The sequence below is a fragment of the Ambystoma mexicanum genome, chromosome 12 (assembly GCF_040938575.1).
Source record: "Ambystoma mexicanum isolate Mex_15411 chromosome 12, UKY_AmexF1_1, whole genome shotgun sequence".
Taxonomy (NCBI): domain Eukaryota; kingdom Metazoa; phylum Chordata; class Amphibia; order Caudata; family Ambystomatidae; genus Ambystoma; species Ambystoma mexicanum.
Window position 1 is genome coordinate 291,909,476 of NC_090936.1, and position 27,476 is coordinate 291,936,951.

Here is a 27,476-nt window from a genome sequence, read left to right on the forward strand (position 1 = left end):
GGCTCACTCAATTGGGGGCTAACGTTTTGCTTGTGTGCATATTTACTGTGATATAGCACGTAGGATTGAACAAATTTAGAACTGCTTGAAAATAGAAATTGCTGGTTTCTTACCAGATTTAATATTATTAACATTGTTTGTGTGCCTGAAACAACATTGTGTGAACGTTTCTGCCAAAATCAATTGGTTGCCTGAATTGCATTTTCTGAAACAGCAGGGTGAGAAAAATCCTGTCAGAATTGATTGTGTGCTTGGAACCAGTACACCGTTGTATTGGAGAGTCAGAGAAAGTAATTAGTATATGAAAAGAGCTAGATTCGAAATGTGTGTTACTGGCTGATTTTGCACTCACGCCCAGCGCTCCCTGAGTGGATACATTTTTGTTTGTGTTTCACTGTGCTTTGAGTGTTATTATACATTTGCTTTGGAACTCCAGGCAAGGAAAATAACTACCTTTCCCAACTGCCATAGTTTGCTACTAAAGAGGTGCACCAGCGCCGGCGCACCTGAGTCAGGCCCTGTCTTCCCTGGTACTTAAGCTGCTTTTCTTTCCTTGCACCTTCAAGGATTGACATATTGGTACAGTAAGGCTCACTCAACTGAGTGCTAACGTTTTGCTTTAGTGCATATTAACTGTGATATATTATGTAGGATTGAACTAAATTAGGGCTGCTTGAAAATCGAAATGGCTGAAAGTGAAAAACTTTTCTTGTCAGATTTAATGCTATCAACATTGGTCATGTGCCTGAAACAACATTTTGTGAACGTTTCTGCCAAAATCAATTGTGTGCGTGAATTAGCATTTTCTAAAACTGCAGTGCGAAAAAATTCCTGTCAGAATTGATTGTGAGCTTGAACCCAGTACACCGTTGTATTGAAGAGTCAGAGCAAGTAATTCGTATTTAAAAACAGCAAGAATTTGAAAGATGTGCTACTGGCTGTTTTTTCACTCACGGCCAGCGCTCCCCAAGTGGATACATTTTTGTTTGTGTTTAATTAGTGGACTAGCATGTTGTGTGTTATTATACATTTGCTTTGGAACTCCGGGTAGTGAAAAGAACTGCCTTGCGCAGCTGCCCTAGTTTGCTACTAGAAAGGTGACCTAACAGAGTTGAGTGGTGACTACAAGGTGGACTACAGTAATTCGATGTGCTTAAACAGTGCCAAGATGGAGCTAATGATCTTCGGATCTATGAAGGCCAGAGCCGAGTTGGGCTTGGAGTACACCCACAAGTACATTGAAGGTAACTGCATCACCGTCATGGATAAGGTCAAGCCACTGAGGGTGTATGCCGAAGCTTGTCTTGCTCTCCAATGCACAAGTGAACAGCGGCACAAGGTACCACCTAAAGGTACGGAGGCAGGCCAAACCACTCTTGTCTTCTAAAAATCAGCACACTCTGGTCCGACGCATTGTCATGCCTCGCTTGGGGTATTGCAATGCCCTCTTACTCGGGGCTAACAAAAACTCCATAAATAGACTCCAAATAATCCAAAATGAAGTGGTCCGGATCATCTGCGACATTCCAACGAGGGAGCACATCTCCCATGCTAGAAGAAACCTCCATTGGCTGATTGTGTCGGCAAGAATACATTTCAAGGCTTTCTTTGATCCATAAATGTATCAATCGTAGCGCACCTGTCTATCTCGAGGAACAAGCATTCCTATACGTCCCGTTTACTTAACTTTCCCAAGATGCAAAAGAACTAGAGGCTCAGGGCAATCCTTTCCGGTTGTGGCAGTACAAGCTTGTAACGTGCTGCCTATGGACTTGCACCTGGAACCAGGGTACCTGGCTTTCAGGAAATGTTTTAAAACGTTCCTATTTGAATAATCTTTTCCAGAGCCGCGCCTTTGTCCCTCCAGTCTCAATTCTTGGTAATTACATTGTGCAATGATTCGTATTCTGCCTGTCGTTTTTTGGTCTTCTGTGTTTTTGGAAGCACCCTGATGCTCGTGGGCTTTGGTGCTCTATAAATAAATAAATACAAAATAAAACATTGTTGGACCCTTAAATCACCCTCTATGATATCACCCAGTTTTACTGAGTGGCAATGGCGCCAACATTTTTTTTAAAGCATTTCTTGCCATTTTAGTATCACACACATGTAGATTGCAAGTTTAGGCAATGTATATCGAAAGGCTGGATGAGGGGTGGAATGAAAGCTGGAACGAGGGGTCTGGGCTGTCTCCCCCGATTTTTGTGGTTTTAAAAAAACTATAAAATCATTCAAAAAGAATTCTCAGAAATTGCAAATAATGTTCATGGATCCCCCTCTATTTCTGTATTGGCGCATTCATGTGTCAATGTCCTAATGAGTTCATTGTGTTCTGTATTTTGGTTGTATACCGCTGTTGCCTCTGTGGGTTTGTTTGTGAGTGCTTGTTTGTCCTTCCGCATGTCTCCCTTGCTTTATTCACTGCTGCGCCTTAAAGTTGTTTTTCTGTTTCTGCTTTTAACTTCCTCATTTTCACTCATATCTCCCCTTCAAAAGATTGACTATAGAGTGAGCAATATTCCTGCGTCCAAAAAATAAAAAAATAAACCAAAGAACGCTTTAAAATAAGCACAAACATGCGGTCAACCATGCAAAAAAAAAGTTCAAAAAAAGCACACACCGAAACGAGGAAAAAGAGGTTAAAACAAAATAACATCTAGCCATATGCCCTCCATGCATTAAAATTACATGTACGCATTACATTTGTTTGAACAGAAATACTCCACCGAAAAGAAATCAGTTTGTGCCATTAGTAAGGAACGTCATTCTGTAACCTTTTAATTGTCGATTATTCAATATGAATTATTTTACTGTTTTTCAGTTAATATCCTTATTAAATATAAACTTGAATTCCAAAGTTCATTAACATAAAAAAATAATAAATCATATAAAAAAATGGCCACCACGCTGTCATCGTCTTTAGTTCCATTTTTATTGTACTATATCTGAACTTAATGTCAGACCCTCCAATGTGATATAGGGGCTGGCTGCAGGCCCCAATCCAGCATTCTTATTGGCTGGCAGCTTCCAGCAGCTACTGTCACTTAAAGCAGCTTCTAGACATCAGGCTTTCCGAGAAGCCCAAAATAAATGACCCCTTGGGCTAAATGAGGCAAAAGAAACGACAAACAAATGACCTGTTAAAATTGTAAGTCAGATGGAATAAATAAGTGAAAGTCCCCAATGTCCCCTGGAAAAAGCGGACCTGGAAACAATGGGAGGGAGGTGAGGGTAATATGCCTCTTTCAGTGTGGTTCTCTGCCCCCACTCCTTCGTCCCATGAATTCCAACCCCAGTCACCTTGACTCGCTAATGTTGCTGACACAGAGGGTGGCTAAAAAAAACAGCATAGGCGAAGGACGCACCACAATTCTTTGCAAGTCGGTGAAATTGAAAACGTGAAACCTGAGAGGAAGAGAAGTGCTTCTGTGAGGCAAATGACTTCCTAACCTAAGGTATTTCCTCTATTAAAATGTGGAAGTAAAACCTACTTGACAAGGTTGGCGAGCACATACGGAATAGGCCTTTTTGGTAATCTCGTGTGGCCCACTGATATTAACATAGAAATCACGTGCTTTGCCTGACGAACAATTGACATGCATCCCTCTGGGGGCAAGAAAGATGCATGTTTAAGCCATGTAACTTGCTTTTTTGACTATTTCAGCTGTTTCGTCCCAATAGGCCCTTGCCTTTCCTGTGATGGAATCACACTTAACGCGTTTCTTTTAAGACTTCTTGTACAATGTCAGGGTGATTTCTCATAGAATGTGTGTACACCTGGGCAAATCAAATGCCTACCACACACGTCTTAAACTAATTTAGTTCTAGGAAGACAACTGTGCACAAAGCATTATACGTTTGGGTAAAAGTATAGAATACTTTACTGCTATCTGAATGTCTGAGGAAACCAGGACCCCAGCAATGGTACTGAGGGTAGCATAATACCCTCTCTATCCAACCCGCAGCCATACAATCTATCAAACAACACATAGCCTTTGCATCTCAACATGCCCTTGACAGCCCTCCAATGATGCCCCCTTGCATTCCCATTGAATCCCAAAAAGCCCTCAACTTTCCTCTAAGTACGCTCCATTCAATACATGACATTTTACGTTATCATTTATAAAAATCGGGGAAATGTGGACTCTCGAATCTCATGGGTTCACCTCTGTCCCACTCCAAAGCCCCTACACCAGCAGGCTGCCACCAGCGGTTCTCCAGGGGTTTAGGGCTATGACTCTCATGTTCCCTCACCACTGACTATGCTGGCTAGGGCTGATGGTATTTGCAGTCCAAAACATCTGGGAAGTCAAAGGTTGCAGACCCCGGCCCTGCACCACACTGGCTACCGAAGGCCCTTACAAACTAAAGTACACATCTAAAAAATTAGCCAGTCATGTAACGGTTGCAGCATACTGACCACCAACACCCGGCGAAAACTCATACACACAAAACCCACCCACTCACTCGAAGCAGTAATTTATGGCCTGCCAACATCAAATAATAACCCCCCCACCTACTTCCACTTTCTAACCTCGCCCACCCAACTTACCTCCACTCTCCCCCCACCCTACCTCCACTCTCTTTACCCCCACCCACCCACCCTACCTCCACTCTCTTTACCCCCACCCACCCACCCTACCTCCACTCTCTTTACCCCCACCCACCCACCCACTCACCCTACCTCCACTCTCTTTACCCCCACCCACCCTACCTCCACTCTCTTTACCCCCACCCACCCTACCTCCACTCTCTTTACCAATACCTCCACTCTCTTTAACCCGACCCACCCACCCTACCTCCACTCTCTTTACCCCCACCCACCCACCCTCCACTCTCTCTACCCTCACCCTCCCACTGTACACCACTCGCTCTACCCCCACCCACTCTACTCCTCCCACACACCCTACTGCCACTGTCTACCCCCAACACCCACTCAAACTCCACTCTCTCTACCTACCCACACTCTCTCTAACCCCACCTATCTACCCTATCCCCACTCTCTCTACCCCCACTCATGCTCACTACCTCCAGTCTCTCCAATCTCTCTGCAAAACCCCACCCACCCTACCTACACCCTCTCCACGTCCAGCCACCCACCCTACCTCCACTCTTTCCACCCCACCCATCCACCCTACCCCCACCTACTGTCCCTCCATTCCCTACCCACACTCTCTCTTTCCCCAACCACCCACCATACACCTACCCTACCCCCACTCCCTCTAGCCCACCCTACCCCACTCTCTCTGCACACACCCACCCACCCTTCCACCACTCTCTCTACCCCAAACACCCACCCTACATCCACTATCTTCTCCATACACCCATCCTACCCCCACTCTCTCTACATAACCTGCCCTACCACCACTCTCTCTACCTCTACCCAGCCACCCACCCTACCTCCACTCTCACTCTCAAATCCCACACATCCACACTACCTTCACTCTCTATACCCCTGCCCACTCCACCCTAACAGATTTGTTTTCCTCTTTTGATATTGTGTGTTTGTAGGAGACTCTGCTGATGGACACGCCAATTATTGATGGGTATGTCGTAGTCTATGTTGAAGCCGAACGAGGCTCCAGGGTTCACCCTTTTGGATGGTTTTTTTTTTTTTTTTTTTTTTTTTTTTTTTTTTTAAATAGATTTTTATTGATTTTTCACCACAAACAACAATACAAACCAAACAGCAGTGCAATAAACATTATTCCAATAAACATTTAACCATTAGTGCGCACTACTCCCCTGATCCCTCCCCCCTCGCGAGCCATTTTCCATGTCTTGTTCCGCTTCTGTAGCACATGAGCGAGCATCGTCATCATCTGGATCTCCCAAAACCCCTGTCCCGAATATGCAGGATATCAATGTCTTCCATGCCATCAAAGAGCCCAGTTCCTCCTCCCAAGACATACAACTCGCCTCTTGCCACACCGCTGTCTCAGCCTCCGCCCATTTCTGTAGGTCATTCCACCACACCTCAACCCGTGGCTTGCTACATTTTTTCCAGCCCATGGCTATTCGTCGTTTGGCCAGCACATACGCTAAGTCTTTCAGTTTGCTTACATGTTTCTGCTGCCGAGGTCTGGGAAACCCACCCAGAAGGCATGCCCAGGCGGTGTCTATGGCAAACGTGACCCCTCTCTCTCTCAGCTTGCGCGCCGCCTCCCTCCAGAACCCCTCAATCACTGGGCACGCCCAAAACATATGCGTCATGTCCGCATTTTCCTCGCCGCATTTGGGGCACGCCTGTCTGCCTGCATTCCGAAATTTGGATATCCTCAGAGGGGTCATGTACGCTCTATGCGTGATGTACAGTTGTATTTGCTGCAGTCTGGCATTTCGAGACACTTTCCTGTGGTACCCCAAAGCCCGTTCCCACATCCCATCTCCCATTTCGATCCCCACCTCGCTCTCCCATTCCAATCGTAAGCATGTCAGTTCCTTCCCAACTTTCAACATCACCATCTCATACAGCCTAGAAATTTCATGTCCTCCTTCCGTTGTATCATATATCCCCGCCATCGTAACCTCCGATTCATCTGCCATGATATTCTCAGGCCACAGTTCCCGAATTTTCTTCCCCAATCTGTGGTATGTAACATATTGGCCTTCGTGCAATCCAATCTCCTCGCTAAGTTCCACAAACCCCTTAATAGCACCCTCCTGCCACACATCGCCCAATGTCACCAACCCCACCGATTCCCAGTAAGTCCTAATAATCTCCCTCAGCTGTCCATCCACCCCCGCCAGGGCAACCAGTGGAATTTGCGGAGAACACGGAAGTGGGTCACCCATCATTGTACATGCCCGTCTCCACACCTTCCACCCCAGCTTCACCATCGCCGGGTACCTTCTCGTGACAGCCTCGGGCAACCAAATGACCTCCTTCAAGAAAAATGGGGCACAATCTTGCCCGAATAGTCTGAGTTCTGGGGTCTCTTCGTCGGACAGCCATTTAGACACAAACTGTAGTTGGCTCGCTATGTAATACGCCTCAAAGTTTGGGAGTTTGACTCCCCCTTTTTCATGAAAGTTCTGTAACTTCCAGAGCGCTACTCTATTACGAGTACCATGCCACAGAAACTCTCTGCAAACCCCATTTATTTTAGCGAAAAAACCCCTAGGGATCATGTATGGGATGTTGCTAAAGTAATGTAGCAGCCTAGGCAGAACTACCATCTTGATCATCGCCCCACGCCCCATCATCGCTAGGGGCAACCTCTGCCAAAAGCTCATACATGTGCGTATCTTCTCAACAGCCATCTCTGTATTATGCTTGTATTCTTCCTCAACCGTGTGGTAGATATCTATTCCCAGGTAACGGAATGTATTGACTGACCAGGGCACCTGGAGCACCGGCAACCGCTCCGTGGGAACACCCCTATAACAGCCCAGCGGGAAGATGTACGATTTCTGGGGGTTGACCGCTATGCCCGACAACCTCGCATATCTCCCCATCACGTCCAGGATATATTGTAAATTCTCCTCCGGATGACTCAAGTACAATAACAAGTCGTCCGCATACAGGGATATCAGCTGGTTTTCTCCCCCCACCTCAATGCCCACGCTATCATACTGCTGCCGCAAGTACAGTGCCAGAGGCTCCAGGGCCAGGATGTACAACATCGGGGACCAAGGACACCCCTGTCTAGTGCCTCTACTAAGCTGCCATCTCTCGGATATAATCATGCCCGTCCGCACTCTAGCCAGCGGAGCGCTGTACAGCAGCTCCGCCCATCTAATATATCCTGGTCCCAGTCCGTATTCTCTCAAGGCCGCCAGCAGCCACTTCCAATTAACCGAGTCGAAGGCTTTAACAGCGTCCAACGACACTATCACCATTTCCCCATCACTGTCAGATCCCATTTCAATCACCCGGTGGAGTCGTCTATGGTTTTGGGCAATGTTTCTCCCCGGGACATATCCCGTTTGGTCTGGGTGTACCAGTTTGCCTATCACCCTTCGCAGTCTGTTGGCCAGGACAGCCGTTAGTATTTTGCTGTCCTGATTCAGCATAGATATTGGTCTGTACGACCCACAACTATGCCCGGGTTTATTAGGCTTAGGGAGCGGTATAATAGTCGCTTCCCTGAGCGATTCCGGCAACCTCCCCTTCTCGAACGCCTCATTAAGCATATCAAGCATCGGGGGGAGTACTTCCGCTCCAAAAGTTTTATAAAATTCACTGGGCAGGCCGTCCGTTCCTGGGGTCTTGCTAGTGGGTAGCTGCCGGACGACCGCCTCCAACTCCTCTAGTGTTATTGGGGCATCTAGTTCCTCTCTCTCCTCCGTGCTCAACCTGGGCAGCCCGATATCTTGCAGGGTCTCCAACATTTCCTCCCGGTCGCCGCCACCCGGATCCCCGTACAATGCTTTGTAGTAATTTACGAATTCCTCATTGACACCCTCCTGGGTATCTATCTGCTCCCCATCCTCTCTAATTATTGTCCTAATCGGGGGCCTCGGGGTTTCTCTTTTATATAACCATGCCAAAAGACGACCCGTTTTATCTCCTCCCGCATGTTGCCTTTCAATATACTTTTTGTAATTTAGATTACAGAGCCTCCCCCAATGTTCTGTACACTGCTGCTGCAGTTTAAGCACCAGTTCGTCATCTATATGCTCGCTCTTCAGCACCTTTTCCAGCTCTCTCTCCGCCTTCTGTAAATCGACCAGGGCCCCATTCTGCAAACCTTTCGATTTAGCAATCGCCACCCCGCGTACCACAACCTTAAAGGCCTCCCACAGAGTTCCCGCCGAGTCAACGCTGCCAGTGTTGGTATCGAAATAGCTAACTATTTCCTCCCGCATGTCTTCCCTAAAGGCCTGGTCTTTAAGCGCCTCTGCGCGCAGGCGCCACGTCGGGATCCGCGCTCTGGGGCGGCCATATTGCCATCCCACCACCATAGGCGAGTGGTCCGAGAGGACCCTCGCTCTATATTCCGCACTAGACACATCCCCCAAGACGTCCGACGTGGCAAAAATATAGTCTAGCCTAGTGTGCAACCGCTGCGGGGCCGAGTAATGCGAGTACTGTCTCTCAGTGGGGTGCTTAGTCCTCCACACGTCATCGAGCTCAAAGTCCCGCAGCAGTGTCCGCAGCACCCGGGCTGCCGGGGCGGGCCTAATCACCTTATCGTCGGATCTATCCATCCCCGGGTCCAACACACAGTTAAAATCCCCTCCCCAGAACACCACACTCCCCACACACCAACTCAAGTTGGCACTCATGGTCCGGAAGTACTCTGCCGTGCCCTGGTTCGGGGCATACGTGTTCACTACACACATCTCTCTGTTCTCGACTACTCCTCTCACCATAGCCAGACGACCCTCAGTATCCACACGTTCCTGCTGCAGTTGAAACGGGACATGTGGCGCCACCCAGATCAGCACGCCTCTAGCATAAGCTGAGTACGCGGATCCTACCACCGTTCCCCCCCACTTTTTCTTCACCAGCTCTAATTTGTCTCGGGTCAAATGCGTCTCTTGCAGTAATGCGACGTCTATCTTTTGTCGCCTCAAGTACAACATAACTTTGTTCCGTTTAAGGTAGCTATTGAGGCCCCTGACGTTCCATGTTAACAATTTAAGCTCCCCCATGATGTACTGATATCTTGCACTCTCCCCCCCGACCATCCCTGTTCGTTCATGCTATCCAGAAGTCTCATCCAAAATCTTCCCTCAGGGCTCGCGATCCCATTCAAACCTCCCAACACTATGTACACCCCAACTGCCCCCACACCCCCCCTTCCCCCTGCCCATCCCCTCCCCCCCAACTCCCTCCCCAACTGTTGCCCAGCTCCATCCCGGGAACTCAGGCCCCCCCACATCTAGTTCCGGCTGTTACACACAGAGCCCAGTAGGGTAAAGTCGCCCTAGCGGCCACTTAACTAAGAAATACTAAACGGGGGTGAATGGACCAGCCCCGAAAGGCTCCCATGTATGACAACAATTACAGTGCAAACAGTGCATTTAACATCCAGTTCCAGGCCCGACCTCCCCAGGCCATAGGAATAACTATAATCAAGTCCCATAGTCTCCGGCAACACCCTCTCTCGTCGTAGAGCACTTATCTCTCATTGCCACCTTCATCCGCCCGGACCTCCGACTCCTGGGGGCTGCCCTGCATGTCCAGCCAACCCATGGCTTCCTCCGGTGACTCAAAAAACAGGGATCTATTATTGTGGATCACCTTTAATTTGGCCGGGTAGAGGAGCATATATTTCTTCCCTGCCTCTCTCAATCTTCTCTTGACCGCCCCGAAGTTCATCCGACTCCTCTGCACCATCATGGTATAGTCTGGGTAGGCCGTTATAGTGGCCTCCCCCCTTTTGATGGTTCCTCCTTTACGAAAATGCTCTAAGATCCTTTCCCGGTCACGGTAGTTAAGGATTTTGGCTATGATTGGCCTGGGCGGACCGCCCGGTGGAGGCCTCCTAGCCAATGCTCTATGTGCTCGCTCCACCGCAAAACCCTGCGACAGCGCACCCCCGGTGATCTCTTGGAGCAACATATTTTCAATGAAGTCTGTGGGGTTATGACCCTCCAATCCTTCCGGGATGCCCACAACACGGATATTGTTCCTTCGGGCGCGCCCCTCCGCTTCTTCGGCCCTGTTCTCCAAGTTGCGTACTTTCTGTTCCAAAATATGCAGATCGGCCTTGTGTGAGGCGCAATCTGCCGTATTGGCGCTGCCCTCCTTTTCTAGACTCTCTGTGCGCTCCGAAAGGGCCTTCACATCCTGTCGAAGTAGGTTCACCTCCTCCCGAACTTCTCCGACTTTGAGGTCGAGCGCAGTTTTCAGGTCCGCCACCACCATTTCAAGCTTGGCCTCCCAAGCGCTTTTCAAGTCCGCCTTCAGTTCAGCAAGAGCAGCCAGCACATCCTGATTTGGGCTAGCCGCGGCCATGGGTGGTTTCTCCTTGGTCCGAGCACTCTCTGGGCCCGTCGGTGTCTTGGTAAACTCGTCCAATGTGGGCTGTTTTGCTCTCTGTCTGACGGCCTTGTTCGCCATTCCACAGCCGCTGTAAGCCGTGGGCCCGTACACGCGACCCCGTCGTAGGATCAGCCACTATCCGAGTATCCCTCAAAGGTCAGGGCCAAAGCACGTAGTCCGTTGCACCAGTCAGCTCAGGCGGGTCCTAGTGCCGACCGCCGACCGTCGCCGACCGTTTCCCAGGCCCGCGTTAGGTCATCGGTGCCCACAGAGACGCGCTGACGCTCTCCCAAAGGCTTATCTGTATCTTCACGGCCTGCACCGCCCACGTCGCCGCCGATCACCGCAAGGGTGTTCCTTTCAGCGCGTTTGTGTCCCCTCCATTGTCCGGTGTGGCCGCCATTTTCACTCCGTCCGGTCCGCGACTCCAGGAACTTCGATGGCATTTATCTACCGTTGCCGGGCTTGTGGAGGTTTCAGCTCTTCCATAGTTGTGCAGCTCATATTCATGGACAGGTACTCTCGTTTCTGGCCCGCGGGAGTTAGTGCCAATGCACTATTGCACAGGATAAATGTAGGATCTCCGGGAGCTCTCCCAAGAGCGCGTCCTCTCACATGGCTTCCAAGCCACGCCCCCTTTTGGATGGTTATTGATTGCTATTAAGAGAAGTGTGGGCCTTGTATTCCGAAAAATGTATTTGAAAAGAAAGAAAGAAGGGATATGCTGGCAATTGTGTTGGAAGGGACGGGAGAGGTTTACTGGTAAACATATATCTTAACCCTGAATCTGTTAACATGGACCAGCAAGGTTAGAAATAGCAACACGTGATAGGGGGCAGAGGGTACGCCAGGAGTTGGAAGCGGGGGAGCAATGCCGTTGAATGGAAACTTCACGGGTGGCACCCCCCACAACCCTCAGCTTTACTTGGTGTAATAGTCCATGGAAGTCAACCATTGATTATTACTCCCCATCTTGTAAAATGGTTTCCAAGAATAGCTATGGACTTTGATAGAAAGATTGGGAGTCTCTTATGTTCAGAGGCGGATGTCCTGTGTTCCGCGGAAGGGTTTGCCCCCTCTATCTCTAATGTCTTGGGGGCTTCATTGCCAGTTAAACAGCTGCAAAAGGGATTCAGGATGGTGGGTCACAATCATGGTTTTGATCCTCTTGTCCAGGAGCAGAAAAAGAAGATGAGACTCGAGATTAGGGGGTTAAGGAGGACTATGTCGTCTGTGGTGATAAGGAAGGGCTGTAGGGTTAAACAAATATACAAAAACTGGCTAAAGGGCCATATATTTCTTATGGGGATTAATGACTCTGAGAAAATGTTGGCCTGTATGCTGGGAAATAATACTACGAGATTCTCGCAGTTGATTAAGCCAAGGGGGACAAACCAATACCTCCAAATCCAAGCAATATCTGAAGATGTGTGGGTGTCAGAGCCCGGCAGGGGCCCATTGTAGCAGCTACTAGTGTGGGAACATTTTTATCCAGCAGATGCCATCTCTGTCCAACTTGTAGGACTCTCAGATGGGGAAGAGTGGCATCTGCTGGACCAATGCAGCATCAGGAGCAGGAAAAGGCTCCTAAACTATGATCCCCAGCAGCTTCTGGGAGAGGCACACCCAGAATCGAGCATACGGGGCGGGAGCCCCACGCGGACAACGCCCCAGCAACCGCGCATGCGCGAAAAAGGATCGCTCATGCGCAGAAGGCGAAACCTTGTTCGTGCTCGACTTTCCTCACGGGCGGATGCACTTCCCTGAGCTCCAAGGAAGCAAAACTCTTACGCGGGGCCATCCTTCACTCTAATCTCTTCACCGCGGCCCCGCGGCTCAAAAGCTAAGTACAATTTGACCCTTGCATGAGGCGCTAAAGTCCTTGTAAACCCCTGCACTACTAACTGCATGACAGCACGGGGGAATTGAAATCCGGGAGGCACCCGACTAACGAAGGGCCAAAGGCGCACAACTGGCATCGGGCGCATGTTTGGAATTCAGACGCATGTTTGGCACCAGGCACACGTTACTAATCGCATGAAAGATAGTGTGCGAGGACTAATTACCGGTGAACTTAGCAAATAGGGAATCATAAACTAATACTGTTTCATTTGGCAGACGCAGCGCCCAGTTTCAGAGGCATCGCAGGGGCCGCCGACGAACCAGACCTCAGACCAGCACTGAAGCTAAGTCATTTACCATTTTACTTGGGGGGAAATCGGTGTAGTGTGAACCTATAGCCTGGTATTGGGTCCAGTACAAAACCAACGTTGGGGGGCATGTGTGTTAGTGTTTGCATTCACATGTTTTGCAGTTAGATTTGTGTTCAGTGTCAAGGGGTTCAGCCTGTGATAAAAACAGGGAAACACTGTAAATTGAATCCACTTACCACTGTTTGATACTGTTATAAAGCTGATAGCCAAGGTAGACTATGAGGGAGCCAGCTTCAGAATTTGTGTCAAGAGGCTGAGTACCCAAGTATGCTCAGTGCAGTTAACTGAGCATGCCCCTTGAGAGAATCTGAGTGTATACCAAAGTGCCCGCAAGAGATCAGGAGCATGTTTGTCCTCAAACCCCCGTCCCATCCATAACCTCTACCTTACCCTCTACCCGGTGATCCTACAACCCCCGTACCCATCCAATCCAAGGACCCTAACCCTCTTTCTCCGTGGTGGTTGCGGTGTCCTGTGTGCTTTAAGTCCCAGGTGCCAAAACCACTGAGGGGAGGAAGGAATTCATGCTACTTCTGCACTACATCCAGAGACCCTGACAGAAGCGCGAACCCAAGTATTGTAAGCGCCCAAGTAGCACGAACTCTGCCGCCATTATGGAGGAAATAGCCCAAGCCTTGCACGAACATAAGGCTGAACTAGCCGCTACTCCCCAAGACTATGTAAACCTTGCCGCCCAGGTGCGGGGTTTAGCTGCCCAGGGTGCCCCTCTGCCTGAAGGAGCCCTGACTCCCATGAAAGTACAAGTCAAAACTGAAACACCAGTGCCTTTAGCTACTCCCGAACGGTATGGGGGGATCCACAGAGGTACCAACCTTTATTACACAATGCCAGTTACATTTCCTGACCAAGGCTGCAGTATTCCGTTCTGATCAATCCAGGACAGCCTTCATTATTTCATATCTCACAGGGGATGCGACGGCCTGGGCAACACCACTAGTCCAAAAAGACGATGCAATCCTATGCGATTGGAGGGGTTTTCAGGAGGAGTTTGGTAAGATTTTCAACAGAAAGGCGGCCTCCCTAGTCAGGGACAAGGAGTTGTTAATGTTACGACAGGGGAACAAGGAATTGATTACCTACGTAACGTCCTTCAACAGACTAGTGGTAGAGGCTGAGTGGCCACACGAGAGAAGACTAGCTCTCTTCTACCAGGGTTTAAGAGAAGACCTGAAGGACCTAATTGCACAGGTCGAACCCCAACCAGACACCTGACCGGAATGATTGACCTAGCACTCTGTCTGGATCACTGTCAAGGGGAAAGGCGTCAGGATAGGAAGAGGTGGGAGAGCAGACAGGGTGTTCCACCCCGGTTAGACTATCAAAGATCCCCAAAAATGGCGAAAATCGATAAGACACCAGAACCCGAGCCCATGCAGATAGGCACCATTCGAGGCCCAATCACTAAAGAAGAAAGGGAAAAGCGGAGGCGAGAAAAACTTTGCATGTACTGCGGTAAGTCAGGTCATTTTGTCAAAGAGTGTGAGGCCAAACCCAAGGGAAGTACTCCACCGGGAAACGCCAGTGCTCGCCAGTGAAGGGGGTGGATCTGTCGAGCTCAAGCTCTGTCGAAGCCCCCTCTCATGTCTTGGCCAATGCAACCCATACTCGTGGCCCTCATGTTTCTGTGACCGGACTCCTGAAGACTCATACCAAGAACCAGGTGATCACCTTGATGGTAGACTCGGGCGCCACTGGCAATTTTGTAGATGCAACATATGTGCAAACCTTGGATATACCTCAGCGTCAGAAGGAATACCTGGAACCAGTCTGTGCAGTAGACGGATCGCCGTTGAAATCAGGAACCGTGACCCAGCGTACTGAAGAGGTAGTATTGGATATACAAGGCCATAGTGAAACCTTCACTTTTGATGTCATTGCTGCTCCTCAGTTCGGTTTCATCTTAGGTTTGCCATGGTTGGCTCTGCACAACCCGACCATAGATTGGACACGCAGCATGGTTGCATTCGCTTCAGAGCATTGCGTTCAACATTGTGTTAGAGATGGAGTGAGACCAGTTTGAGTGTTGCGTACTACACAACAATCAGACCAAGAAGAGTTGGCGGGGCTTCCCCAGTATACGCCGAGTTCCGGGATGTTTTTAGTATGGCTGCGGCAGAGACATTACCCCCACATCGCTCCTTTGATTGCATGATTGATCTGGAACCAGGGGCTACGTTGCCGTGTAGTCGGATCTACGCTCTGACAGCAGCAGAAAACAAACATTTAGAAGAGTACATTAGTACGAACCTCCAAAGTGGTTTCATAAGGCACTCTACCTCGCCCGTTTCATCACCACTATTATTCGTACCCAAGAAAACCGGAGAACTCAGGACTTGCATTGACTATCGCGCAATCAACAGGATAACAATAAAGAACCGGTACCCTTTGCCCCTCATCCCAGTTTTATTGGACCAAGTGCGGTGAGCGGCTATCTACACCAAACTGGATCTTAGAGGAGCGTATCATCTCGTGCGGGTGCGTGAGGGAGACGAATGGAAGACCGCATTTAGAACAGAATTTGGACTATACGAATACCAGGTCATGCCATTTGGTCTCTGCAACGCACCCGCCGCCTTCCAACATTTTTTGGATGAAGTTCTTTGCGGTCTCCTCGATCGCTACGTAGTAGTCTACATAGATGACATTCTGATCTATTAATCTACAGAGGAAGAACATGTCCAACACGTTAAAACAGTCTTACAGCATCTAGTGTGCGAGGACTAATTACCGGTGAACTTAGCAAATAGGGAATCATAAACTAATACTATTTCATTTGGCAGACGCAGCGCCCAGTTTCAGAGGCATCGCCGGGGCCGCCGACGAACCAGACCTCAGACCAGCACCGAAGCTAAGTCATTTACCATTTTACTTGAGTGGAAATCGGTGTAGTGTGAACCTATAGCCTGGTATTGGGTCCAGTACAAAACCAACGTTGGGGGGCACGTGTGTTAGTGTTTGCATTCACATGTTTTGCAGTTAGATTTGTGTTCAGTGTCAAGGGGTTCAGCCTGTGATAAAAACAGGGAAACACTGTAAATTGAATCCACGTACCACTGTTTTGATACTGTGATAAAGCTGATAGCCAAGGTAGGCTATGAGGGAGCCAGCTTCTGAATTTGTGTCAAGAGGCCCCAGGTATGCTCAGTGCAGTTAACTGAGTGTGCCCCTTGAGAGAATCTGAGTGTATACCAAAGTGCCCGCAAGAGATCAGGAGCATGTTTGTCCTCAAACCCCCGTCCCATCCATAACCTGTACCTTACCGTCTACCCGGTGATCCTACAACCCCCGTATGCATCCAATCCAAGGACCCTAACCCTCTTTCCCCGTGGTGGTTGCGTTGTCCTGTGTGCTTTAAGTCCCAGGTGCCAAAACCACTGAGGGGTGGAAGGAGTTCATGCTACTTCTGCGCTGGATCCAGGGACCCTGACAATGGGTTACTTACTTTTCAGAAGTTTATATAAAGGAGGGGGTTTTGGGAGATCCCAAATTTAAACATGTTGGCTGGTGTGGGGCCCTTTTTTGGCTCTGGATGATATTGCACTGTTGATCAAATCTAGTGAAAAATCGAATGCCGGATGGTTTGACCAATTTGACTTTCAAATCGAAAATTCTGCTCTGGGTCCAACTTTTGTCATCTTTGTTTGGTAACATTTTGGTAACTAGGAATCTCCCGGCGACTTGCTGTAAGGCCGTGATTGTCTTAATCTTTAAGGGAGGTGTCAGATTGTCCCCCCCGACGCATTACAGGCTGATATCTTTGTTGGATACCTCAAATCACATTTTTGCCAAAATGATCCTTAAGGAATTACAAGACTGGGCTAGGGGTGCTAATTGTCTGGACCCCTACCAGGTATGTTTTAACAAGGGGGTGGGAAGAGCACTAAATAGTTTTGTTTTGACGCTTTTGGATGCACAAGCAAAGGATCAAGGGAGGCCGGTTTACTTGGCCTTCATGGATATTAGTAAAGCTTTTGACCACGTTAATAGGGCAATCCTCTGGAAGAGTCTTTCGGATAGTGGATGCCGCCAAGTGCTGATTGGCATTTTGGAGGCTCTGCATCGTGGAACAAAAATCAAAATTAGACTTGATTCTCGTGATACTTTCTCCCGCTGGATAGAGACAAAGCGGGGACTGCGACAGGGGTGTGTCCTCAGACAGTTTTTATTCTGTTTTTATATAAAGGACATGTTTGCATGTTGGAAAACTGCTAGGACAAACCCGCCTAAGCTGGGAAACCTGGCAGTAAAATACTTAGCTTACGCAGATGACGTTGTTATCTTTGACATGACTCCAATAGGCCTGCAAAGAGCCTCAAAGGCGGTTGAGGATTTCTTAATTAAGCTTGATCTTTCAATCAACACCTTGAAATGTAAAGTTTTGGTGCTCAACAGGGTGACGAGTAAATGGAAAAAATGTCGTTGGGACTAGCGAGGTAACACTTTGGAGGTGGTTAATATGTATAAATATCTAGGCTTGTGCATTCACGACAGACACAGTAAAAAGACGCCCGAATCTGAATTAGTGTCTAAATTTCTGGCAGCGACTAGCCAACTGATCCAAATCGAGTACATGTTTGTAAGCTTCTCCTTTTTACCTGTCTTGAAATTGTATAAACAGAAAATTGTTCCAAAGTTAGTGTATGGCGCTCAAACAAGGGAAGACAGGGTTTGTTGAGCAATGTTAGAGGTCAAGTTATAGAGACAGGTGCTGCGTCTGCCGGCCTCAGTCCCTACTGCAGGAATTCCTTTTGAATTGGGGCAATTGCCAATTCGACTGTGATTGAGTGAGGAAAGCTTCAGTTGTATGCTGGTATAGGCGCACCTCTGGATGCCTCAGTCTTCATTTAAATGAACGAATTGTGGGTTAAAGGTACTTGTAAGGTATTGAAGAACTGGGGCGTATGGTGTATGGAGACTCTTTCTAAAACAGATGCGTCAACGTATGAGTTATCAACGAATCTTAATAAAGTAAAGCAAAAACTGTTCAGATACGTGTGGATAGAGGTTAGGGCTGTTTTGCCGGCATATCGTTGCTTTAATGATCATTTTACCTGAACACTGAGGAATTATAACACCCCGCCCCATACCTGAGAAAGCATCCATCAAAGGAATTTAGGACCCCAAATGTTGAGGCTAAAGTTAAATCTGTTCCCCACTCTGGATGTTTTGGGCAAAAGGAGAAAGGCCCCTCAGGGGGAAAGTCTCTGCAGGTATTGTGCTTTAAATGACAAAACTCTAAAACATTTGTGTGTATCTTGTCCAGCTCTGCGCCTGTTGTGAGCGGAAAACATTGTGTTGCGTCAATGCATACTTGAGGAGGATTTCTGGATGAGAATCCTCAATACAAATGAGATTTCCCTATCAGGTTACTCGCATTATTTTTTAATTGTTTTGGTATACGAGAAAGGGTTTTTATTCTCCTTTCTTATACCTTCAGCATCGTTCAGATATTAAATGGATGGAAGCTGTCAATAAACTCGCTGTCAGGTTGTTTGGGCCATTCAGTGCTCTGTGTTATTAGTATATTCATTTGCTGCTATTTTAGTACTGTTCTAGTACTTCTTACATTTTTTAACTGTTTTAAGGATAGGGTTTATTAGGATTGTGATTGTTAATGATTTGTTATGATTTTATAGTTTTAAAGTCTAAAGTCTAAACTTTTAACTCTGCAAAGATCTGTAACTGTAAGTAATTAATTAACTGATTGATTGTGTTTTCTCTGAATTTAAGTGTCTGACAATTGGTGTGAAAAGTTCAGTTTTGTGATAAACACACAATAAATAAAATAATATTAAAATAAATAAAATAACAGGGTTTCCCTTGAGTCAGCCCAGAAGTACACCCTGAGCTGGAAAAAGCAGCTGAGGGAGTTCTCAGTGTTTCACTGGGCTGGCTCCTCAGCTCCTCCATAATTGGTCAGGGGGTCACTGGGTGGACGCTCCCTCGCCGATTATGGATGAGCCGCCAGGCTTGGACTGGCCTATAGGGCAATACGGTAATGCCCCTACCAAAAATGCAAAATGCTAGTGGGTCAGGCAAAATGGGCCACTTTTTTGGCCAATGTGTGCCAGTGTGATGAGTTACTTCACTATGCAGCTAGTAGTTGTGACCATTGTTGCTGAATACATTTCTTTAAATATCACAATTTGCTTCCATTTTAACAAAAAACACCCCCTTCCGTACTATTCAAACAGTCTGCGACTAAAGGAATGAATATCTATGTTTACATTGTAGATAGACAGAAAGTTAAAATCGTACTCCTGCAGGACACCCATGCCCTTTCATAGATTTGTGAAGGATTTGCTAGGACCTGGGGTGGAAACCGCTTTTATACTGCATATTCCTCATAGTCAAGGGGTGTTATGACCCTGGCGCATAAATCTGTTCCATTCCGCTGCAAACATACGAAGGCAGACACTCTAGTAGATATGTTTTGGTTACGGCCCAAATATCGATGACCCCCAGTTCTATGCTGACATTATTAAGGACCTTGCCCGATATCCACTGATCCCCACAACACTATTTTACACCTGGAATGGGTAAGATCCACCCATACCCACAGTGCCTAAAGCGTGCAGCCTCAGCTATCAAGGATGGCATGCATTCCCTTGAGCTGGTAGATGCTTGGAGAGAATTGCATGCTGATGATCACTCTTATTTCTTATTCTTATTATTCAACAGTCCATGATTCCTTCTTCCGTATCGACATGTGGATCATGCCTGACACACTGTTGGTGGGTTGGGGGGGGGGGTTACAGACACCTGTATGCTCCCTCTCACTTACTCCGACCATTCTCCAATTAGTATCTCCCTGACGTTACCAACACTTCCCAGGCCTTGTCACAACTGGCGCTTTAAGTCACTAGCACTACAGGATGCGTTTTTTTGCATCTACTATCGATAATCATGTATAACTGTTTTATGACGTTAAATGGAGGCTCTTTCCCGTCGGCCGACATGCTCTGGGAAACCTTCAAAGTCTACGGGATCGCAATGTCAATGGAGTTCAGTGTCCTCAAAGATATTCGGCGCAGTATAGTGATATGTGAAGGTAACTGGAGAGAACTAGAAAGGGAGGTAGATAATGAACCCCCTGCGTCCATGCTGGCACAGATTAAGGAGGCCACTGACACCTTTAGGGTACACGCAGAGCAGGAAGTAAAGATTTTGATGCCTCACTCTCTGCTAGGAGATATGGGGAGGGTGACAGACCTGGTAAACTGCTAGCCCGCTTGGCACATCAAGAAAATGGCAGTGGGTGCACTCCATTCGTAATTGATGCCTCTGGCAACATGGCACACACACAAACGGCCATCAATATAGTGTTTGCAGGTTTCTATGAAGAAATCGATACGTTTCTAGATACTCTTCCATTCCGTCAATTATTTCAAGACACCAGAGCCATGCTGGATCTCCCGATCTCCATATCTGACATCACCCAGGCAATTGATCATTTGCCATCGGGGAAGGCCCCTGGAGAAACTGGCCCCATACCTTTTTCAAGCTTGGCAAGTGTCCTTTGCTTCTCAGTCGCGCCCTGGCTGTATGCGTGAGGCTGTTATCACAGTTCTATTGAAACCAGAGAAACCTGCAAATCAGTGTGGCTCCTATCGCCCCCTTTCCCTAATTAATACAGATATAAAAATCTTTGCGAAAATTCTGGTCACTCGACTGATGCCAGTGATGGCATGCATTGTTCAGCTGGACTAGTCAGGGTTCATCCCAGGAAGATCCATAGCACTCGACATTTGGCTTAACTTTAACATACTAGTGCAGATAGACCCGGGAGTCCAGGCGGTGGCAGCGGCGGCACTGGATATTCAAAAGGTATTTGACTCTGTATATTGCCGATTTATGTATGCAGCGTTATAAAAGTGTTAGTTTGGCCAAGGGTTTCTTGCGGCCTTACGCCTTTTGTATGAGTGACCAACTGCCATGGTCAATACTAATGAGCTGCTTTCTTTGCAATTCGAGATAGGCAGAGGTACCCGTCAGGGATGCCCACTATCGCCTCTAATATTTGCCATTGTTATTGAACCATTGGCAGACATGATAAGACTCAAACACAGGCACCGGAGTAACAGGATAGCCGGAGAGCCACAGATAATTTCTCTTTACGCAGACGACGCGCTATTGTACATACGGAACCCCCAAGAACATTTAATGCCTATCATGCAAGATATTCTGGACTTCAGCAAGGTCTCAGGCCTCCGAGTGAATTGTGGCAAATCTGAGCTCTTCCCTCTCACAGACATTACCATCCCACCTCAAGATCTACAGGGATTTAAGTGTGCCCCACTGACCATCCGATAATTTGGGGTAGCAGTCGCGAGACATAGTTCTACACTGCATGACTATAACTGTGCTGTGTATTTAGCCCCACTTACGGGCTAAACTCATGAGCTGGTCCCACCTACCCATCACTATCGCTGGTAAGATAGCACTTCCCAAAATGACGATATTCTCTAAACTTCTATGGCCCTCATTACAATGAAAGATGTAACCATGCCGCTATTTGTGGCATGGCTACCTCCATTCCGGGTAACCGGGTCCGGGTTCCCTGAATGGGGAAGTACCGGGCCATTCCAACCCTGGAGGGCCCGGTATTTCCCCATTCAGGGAACCCGGACCCGGTACATCCCCTTTCCCATTTCAGCCCCCATAGGGCTCAATGGGAATGGGGATGATGCTAACAACAGGCCTGTTAATGACGAGCCATTGTTAGTGTCCTGGGCTGCTCGCGGGAACTGCTAGGGACGCCTGGTGAAACCAATTAAAAAGAATTTTTTAATAAAATTCTTTTATTAAAATAATTTTAAAAAACTCTGATAAGAGAGCACTTAGGGAAGCCCTCCTCAATCCACAACCTAAAGGAACAACTACAGATTCATTGACCTGTGTGACAAATGTTTCCAGTGTGCCTTTTAAAATTAAAAGCATCATCAAAAATAACTGAAGCACGTGCTAAAATACAACAGCAAATGACTTAACACCACCTATTTTGGCTTTTAAGAAAAGCACCAGTATTGGCAGTATAGTCATGAACGATGACATCTCTGACAAAACGACACATGCTAAATTAATCACAGAACTATGGGGTCTAGAGCCTCCAACAGGCCATCATCCATGCAATAAGTGTATCATGTGCAGCCAGACCGAAAAAAACAAGTTCCATCGACATAGGACTGAGGAACCCGTGGATACGTAAAGACTTCACGAATATTGATCATTTCAAATGGACAGTTATAAAGTGAGAGGCAAAAAACAATATTCTATAGAAAACAAACTGCCAAAATTAGAAAAGATCTTCATGACCAATAGCCACATGACCGGTCTAAATGAACAGATCGAATGGCACAATATTACACTATAGCATCATCATAATAAGTGTATTCTTCTCTATCCGCTATTACAATAAAGGAGCAGAAATGTGTATATATATTTAATTTGTGCCATTCCCTACCACAAACGTATCAATTATTATATCACAAATGAGGGAACACTAAAGAGTGGATGGGTGAATTTCAATAATGAGAAATGTGTAAGCGAATCCATAAGTAATCCCAGTCTGAGAAATGTCAATCAAGACCCCCCTGCCGCCATTACAACCCCCTCCACAATAAAACCCATACCAAAAGGTCAAAGTAATTCTCACTGGTGAGATCTTATGGCGAGTTCTCTTTTACAGCCTATCACTGTCTGTGTAATTGCTCAGTGCCTAGAAAACACAGTAGCGTTTAATTTCTTTACCAACCAGTGGAAACAGCGACTGTGTTGCGTTGTCGATCGTTAGAGAGTATAAAAACTCCCCATCGAACCACAGCTTCTTTCCCAGAGGGGAGTTCTGCTTTGTCATAGCGAGGAGGTGGCCTGGGTCACAGCAGTCTTCCAGCAGACTCCTAAGAAAGGGACGAGAGGAGAAAAGATCATATGTTAGTGATCAATTATCGGCATTTCACTGCACAGGACTGTCAGGCTATGTGGGAAGCTGTAATGCCGAGAGTGTGCTGGGGGACACGTGTGCAGGGGACAAAGGTAGAACGCAGCTTACAAATTAGGCACCTATCACACAGCCGTTGACACTGGTCCCCAGGGGAGTTGCTAGGTCTGGAAAAGACCCGGGGCTACTCTGATGTAGGAACTGTTGAGACTGGGGGCTAGCTAGTCTTTTGGCTGTAGCTCCTGAGATTCTATCCGGGGCTACAACCAAAAGATCAGGGGCTATAGCCCCCTTAGCCCCCCCCTAGCAACGCCCCTGCTGGTCCCACAGCAGAGCTGCCTGCAATAAACACCGATTAGGTAGGCAAGCAATCAGCAAAAAAGTATAATACAAACAGAATGCACATCTGGGGCCAGATTATCAAAGCTTTGCACTTGTGCAGAAAAGCAGAGCAAACGAATTTAGCACCAATGTTGCTCTTTAGATAATACAGAATGGACTAAACAGGTTTAGCTCCAATTGGTATTACTAAAGAATAATTTCACCTGAACAAAATTCAAGCAGCCTGTTTTATGCACTGCGTTTTCTGCAAGACAAGGAAATAAATGTAGAAACGCCATTCATGTTATGCTGTGCCGCACACATAGTACAAAAAAAGAGTGGGATTCAGTTTTGCACTAAGGGCAAACGTTTTTAGATAATATGGAGTGTGACAAAACCGGTTTGCTCTTTTTTGTATTATCAAAGCATTTGCAAAAAGGTTTGCTAACAGGGTACACGTCGGTTGTAGACTTATGGGAACAGGGGTTTGTTTCTAGAGAAGGGGGTTATTGTTTCAGGTGTTCTGGGATAGGAGGTTTCATTGAGGTAAGAAAAGGGAATGCTAGTGGGTGAGGGAGGTGTTCCCCTACCTCTTATCTCGGTACCTGTGTTTTCAAAAGAACATATCTTTTTATACTGTGATCTGCATGTTGGAATTCAACATTTTCTATGCAAGGATTCTATTTTTCTGCCGCACTAATTCATGGTTTTCCAATAGATTTCATAAATCATTAAACTAATTCTGGCTGGAAATGTCAGATCACTTACCATTCAATTTCCCTGAGACTGTGCCCCGTTATTTATGCAAATCAGCGCTCTCTATTGCTGCAGTGGGCGCAGAGTAAGGCCATTGCAGCAATATATTGTTTAAAACGTGCTGAGGTTCAGAAATAAATGTCACTTTAAAACTCTGCAAGAACGCTTCCCAAGGTCTGCTATCTTGCAATAGGGCTTCGGCCAAATTACCCACACTCATTTTGGCAGGGCTTTCCTTAGTATACAGACTGGTCAGTGGCCGAGGAGGAGGGTATTTTTGAGCAGTGTGGGGTGTTTTTCCACCTGCTCTCTCTACGAGAGCACTCAAGAGGAAGTCTCTTCTGGGTGGCAAACTATGTTTTAAAGCATGTCTTTGTTTCTAGCAAGGCTTCACGAAAGGGCAGAAGATTAATAGCCAGAGCAAACATGGAAAACAATATGGGGCTGGCCGTTGCCTCTGAAAAGATTCAGCTCCCTTTAAGTGTTTTGGCTGATTGTTAAGTGTGAAAATACCTGCACTGCGCCTAAGAAGAAGATGCATAACTCTGTCAAATAGTGACTGCAAGCAGATGGGTTAATCAAAAAGAATCGTATGGCCTTGAAATTCGTAATACTTGTAGGACAGTTTCACTTGGGAAACAAGTAACCATTCTGGGCTTTTTTGGCTCATAGCATAATGCATTCTGGTACTTGAAGGCCATTATTTATACATGTGTATAGCAATGCAAAATGGCATTCGGTAAAAAATTCCAGGATTTGCAGAAAATTATTTTAGTGCTCCGTTTCCTGATATTTTAAAGAAAGGGGAGTGTGAATGCAGCAGTGATAATAGGCGGGGATAGTCAGCAGTGGACATGAGTAGTTTACTGTTGTGCGTCAGAAGGGAAAACATACGCATCCTTGCAGACTGTCTTTTTCTGATGACAACCGCTGGTTTGGCCTCGGAAGGCCCGGTGCTCTGAAACACGAATGGCAGTGCTAGCGGCTTCCAGGAAAGCACCTGCAGCTACTGGAGAAAGCAGGACAATCGCTAAAAACACAGCCTTTTTACACGTTACTGATATCATAGTGCCTCGCTGCCATCATTATGGCTTCAAAGCGGTTTGAACTGAGTGGTTTTGGCAGGCGAAACTGTAATCGTATACATAAACAGGGCACTGCATTGCATGAGACTGGAGCATTTTCAATAGCAGGCAGGCGTCCAGTTAAGCAGGCAGGCGTCCAGTTATTAGCAGATGTCTGTGTGCGCGAACCGTAGGTCCGACATTATTTTAGACAGTTCACTTGACTCAACTGTCTAAAATAATGTCGGTTCGGTTCCGAACTTTATGGCTGATTCATATTGCATAGACTGGCAGGTTTTCTGCAGCTTTGCAGTTAGCTGACGGTGCCCACCCAACAGGGCTCGTTCTGTCTGCCAGGGACAAAAGGCTTGGAGGGTTGTTGCCCCGACACCATTAGCAGAGGCGCTTGGATCTAGAACCTGCAACCTTTGGCTCTGCAGGTGTCTTGGACTACCACTCCCATCAGCCCTAGTTGGCATGATGAATGAGGGATGATGGGAGTCGGAGTCCAGAACTTCTGAGGAGGTGCAGGTTGCAGAACCCTGACCTAGAATATATATAGAGCATCTGAGGGGCCTTCTCATGGGGTCTATGACTCTATGGTAATTCACTTCGATGCATTTACGTCCCATTTTTTTTCGGTGTTTCGAATGGTGCAATTCAATTGGACAACGCTCTGTGGATCGGGCCTTTAATGTATAAGAAGCACATATAACCACAGCGATTTTAGGTGTTTTGAAAGACTTTCAAATGAAGCATGGGTTACCAACCACATTACACTCTGCTGCTGAGAACTAAAACCCTTCCAGTTGCAAACTCCGACTGGCATCTTGGCGCTATACAAAACGCAGAGGACCAATCAAAGTACCCATCAAAGTAAAGCGATTGCCGTTTGTGTGTTTGTTTACCTGTAAACCAAAGAATGTGTGAGCGGACCCCTGCGTCTGTAAAATAATTTGGTGGACCTTGCCAGAGAAGAGCCTGAATTCATATGTTCATGGCTAGACAGCGAGCCCCCAACCCCCACCCACGGTAGGCTCTGGGGTAGACGTGGATCAGCACCCCCTTGTAATGGGTACCCCGTCTCCATGTGCGTCCAACTTCCTCCGGCTGCTGCCTCCCAGACCTGGGCCATTAACCGGCGCGTGCGCACTGAGGCCATACCGAGGAACATTTACCATGGCCTGCCCTTGGAATTCCTCTGACCCCGTTTGTAGGAGGACGAGCTATTATACCACCAGTAATCAGCGAGGAGGGGGGACTTAGTTCCGCTTACTTCTGGCTATTAACGCATTGCCGAGACATTGTGTAAATGGCATTTTTTTCGAATTAGTGGTAATTGAATAATTGCAAACAAGAACATAGGCCGTGGCTATTACCAACCTACCTTAGTTGGCGCCGATGCACTTGCCACCGCCGGCATGGGGCTCGAGCCTGGCACTGCAGCTTCACGGGGGGGGGGGGGGGGGGTGAGGGGGGGAGGTGGGGAGGACAGAGGAATTTTCATTGTGTCAGAGTAAACACCAGAGCACAACAGAATGGCCCCAAAAGGATGTTACAGAAGAATGTGTATGCACCCTCTTGCTTGGGACAGGGAAAAACGTTTAGGAGTGCCAGAGCAATGCATCATATTGTGGTAGCTTTCTGAATTCAATAACCTGTAATGACCCAACAGAATGATGGTAGAATGAATGGCTTAATTAGAACATGGATCTGCATGGTTGCTAAACCCAGTGACCTAACTTATCAGCAACAGCAAATGGTAGTGGGACGATTTACGGTGAAGGTGGGGGTAGGTGTTCTAAGCTCTTTGTGCTCTCCAACCTTGACTCTAACATTCCCTCTGTCCTCTGTCCCTCTGTCCTCATCCTCCTCAATCTCTCTTCTGCCTTCGACACGGTCAACCATACCATCCTGCTCAACCGTCTCTGTGATAACCTGGGTATCACTGATCAGGTTCTGGCTTGACTGACCTCTTTCCTCTCTGATCGACCCTCCCAGGTCCAACTTGGGCCCTTCTTATCATCTATCTTCCTCTCTACCTGTGGTGTTCCCCAGGGGTCTAACCTCTCGCCCTTTCGTTTCAACCAATACCGGGGAACTCTTGCCCACTGCATTGCCATTTTCTGCTCAAATTCCCAGTGCTCAGCTGACAACACTCAACTCATTTTCAGGCTGCCCTCGGCCACCTACTCCCCCTCTCTCATCTCTGATTGCCTAACTGC

The 27,476-nt window shown here is 47.3% G+C and overlaps 1 protein-coding gene across 1 annotated transcript in view; it reads right to left on the reverse strand.

Annotated features, from left to right (window-relative positions):
• Positions 1-27,476, reverse strand: part of ST8SIA1 (ST8 alpha-N-acetyl-neuraminide alpha-2,8-sialyltransferase 1) — a 747,985-nt gene that overhangs the window by 366,137 nt on the left and 354,372 nt on the right. The window contains exon 2 of the mRNA XM_069628450.1: positions 22,925-23,069. Within this exon, the coding sequence (XP_069484551.1) occupies positions 22,925-23,069 (145 nt within the window). The remainder of the gene's footprint in view (positions 1-22,924; positions 23,070-27,476) is intronic.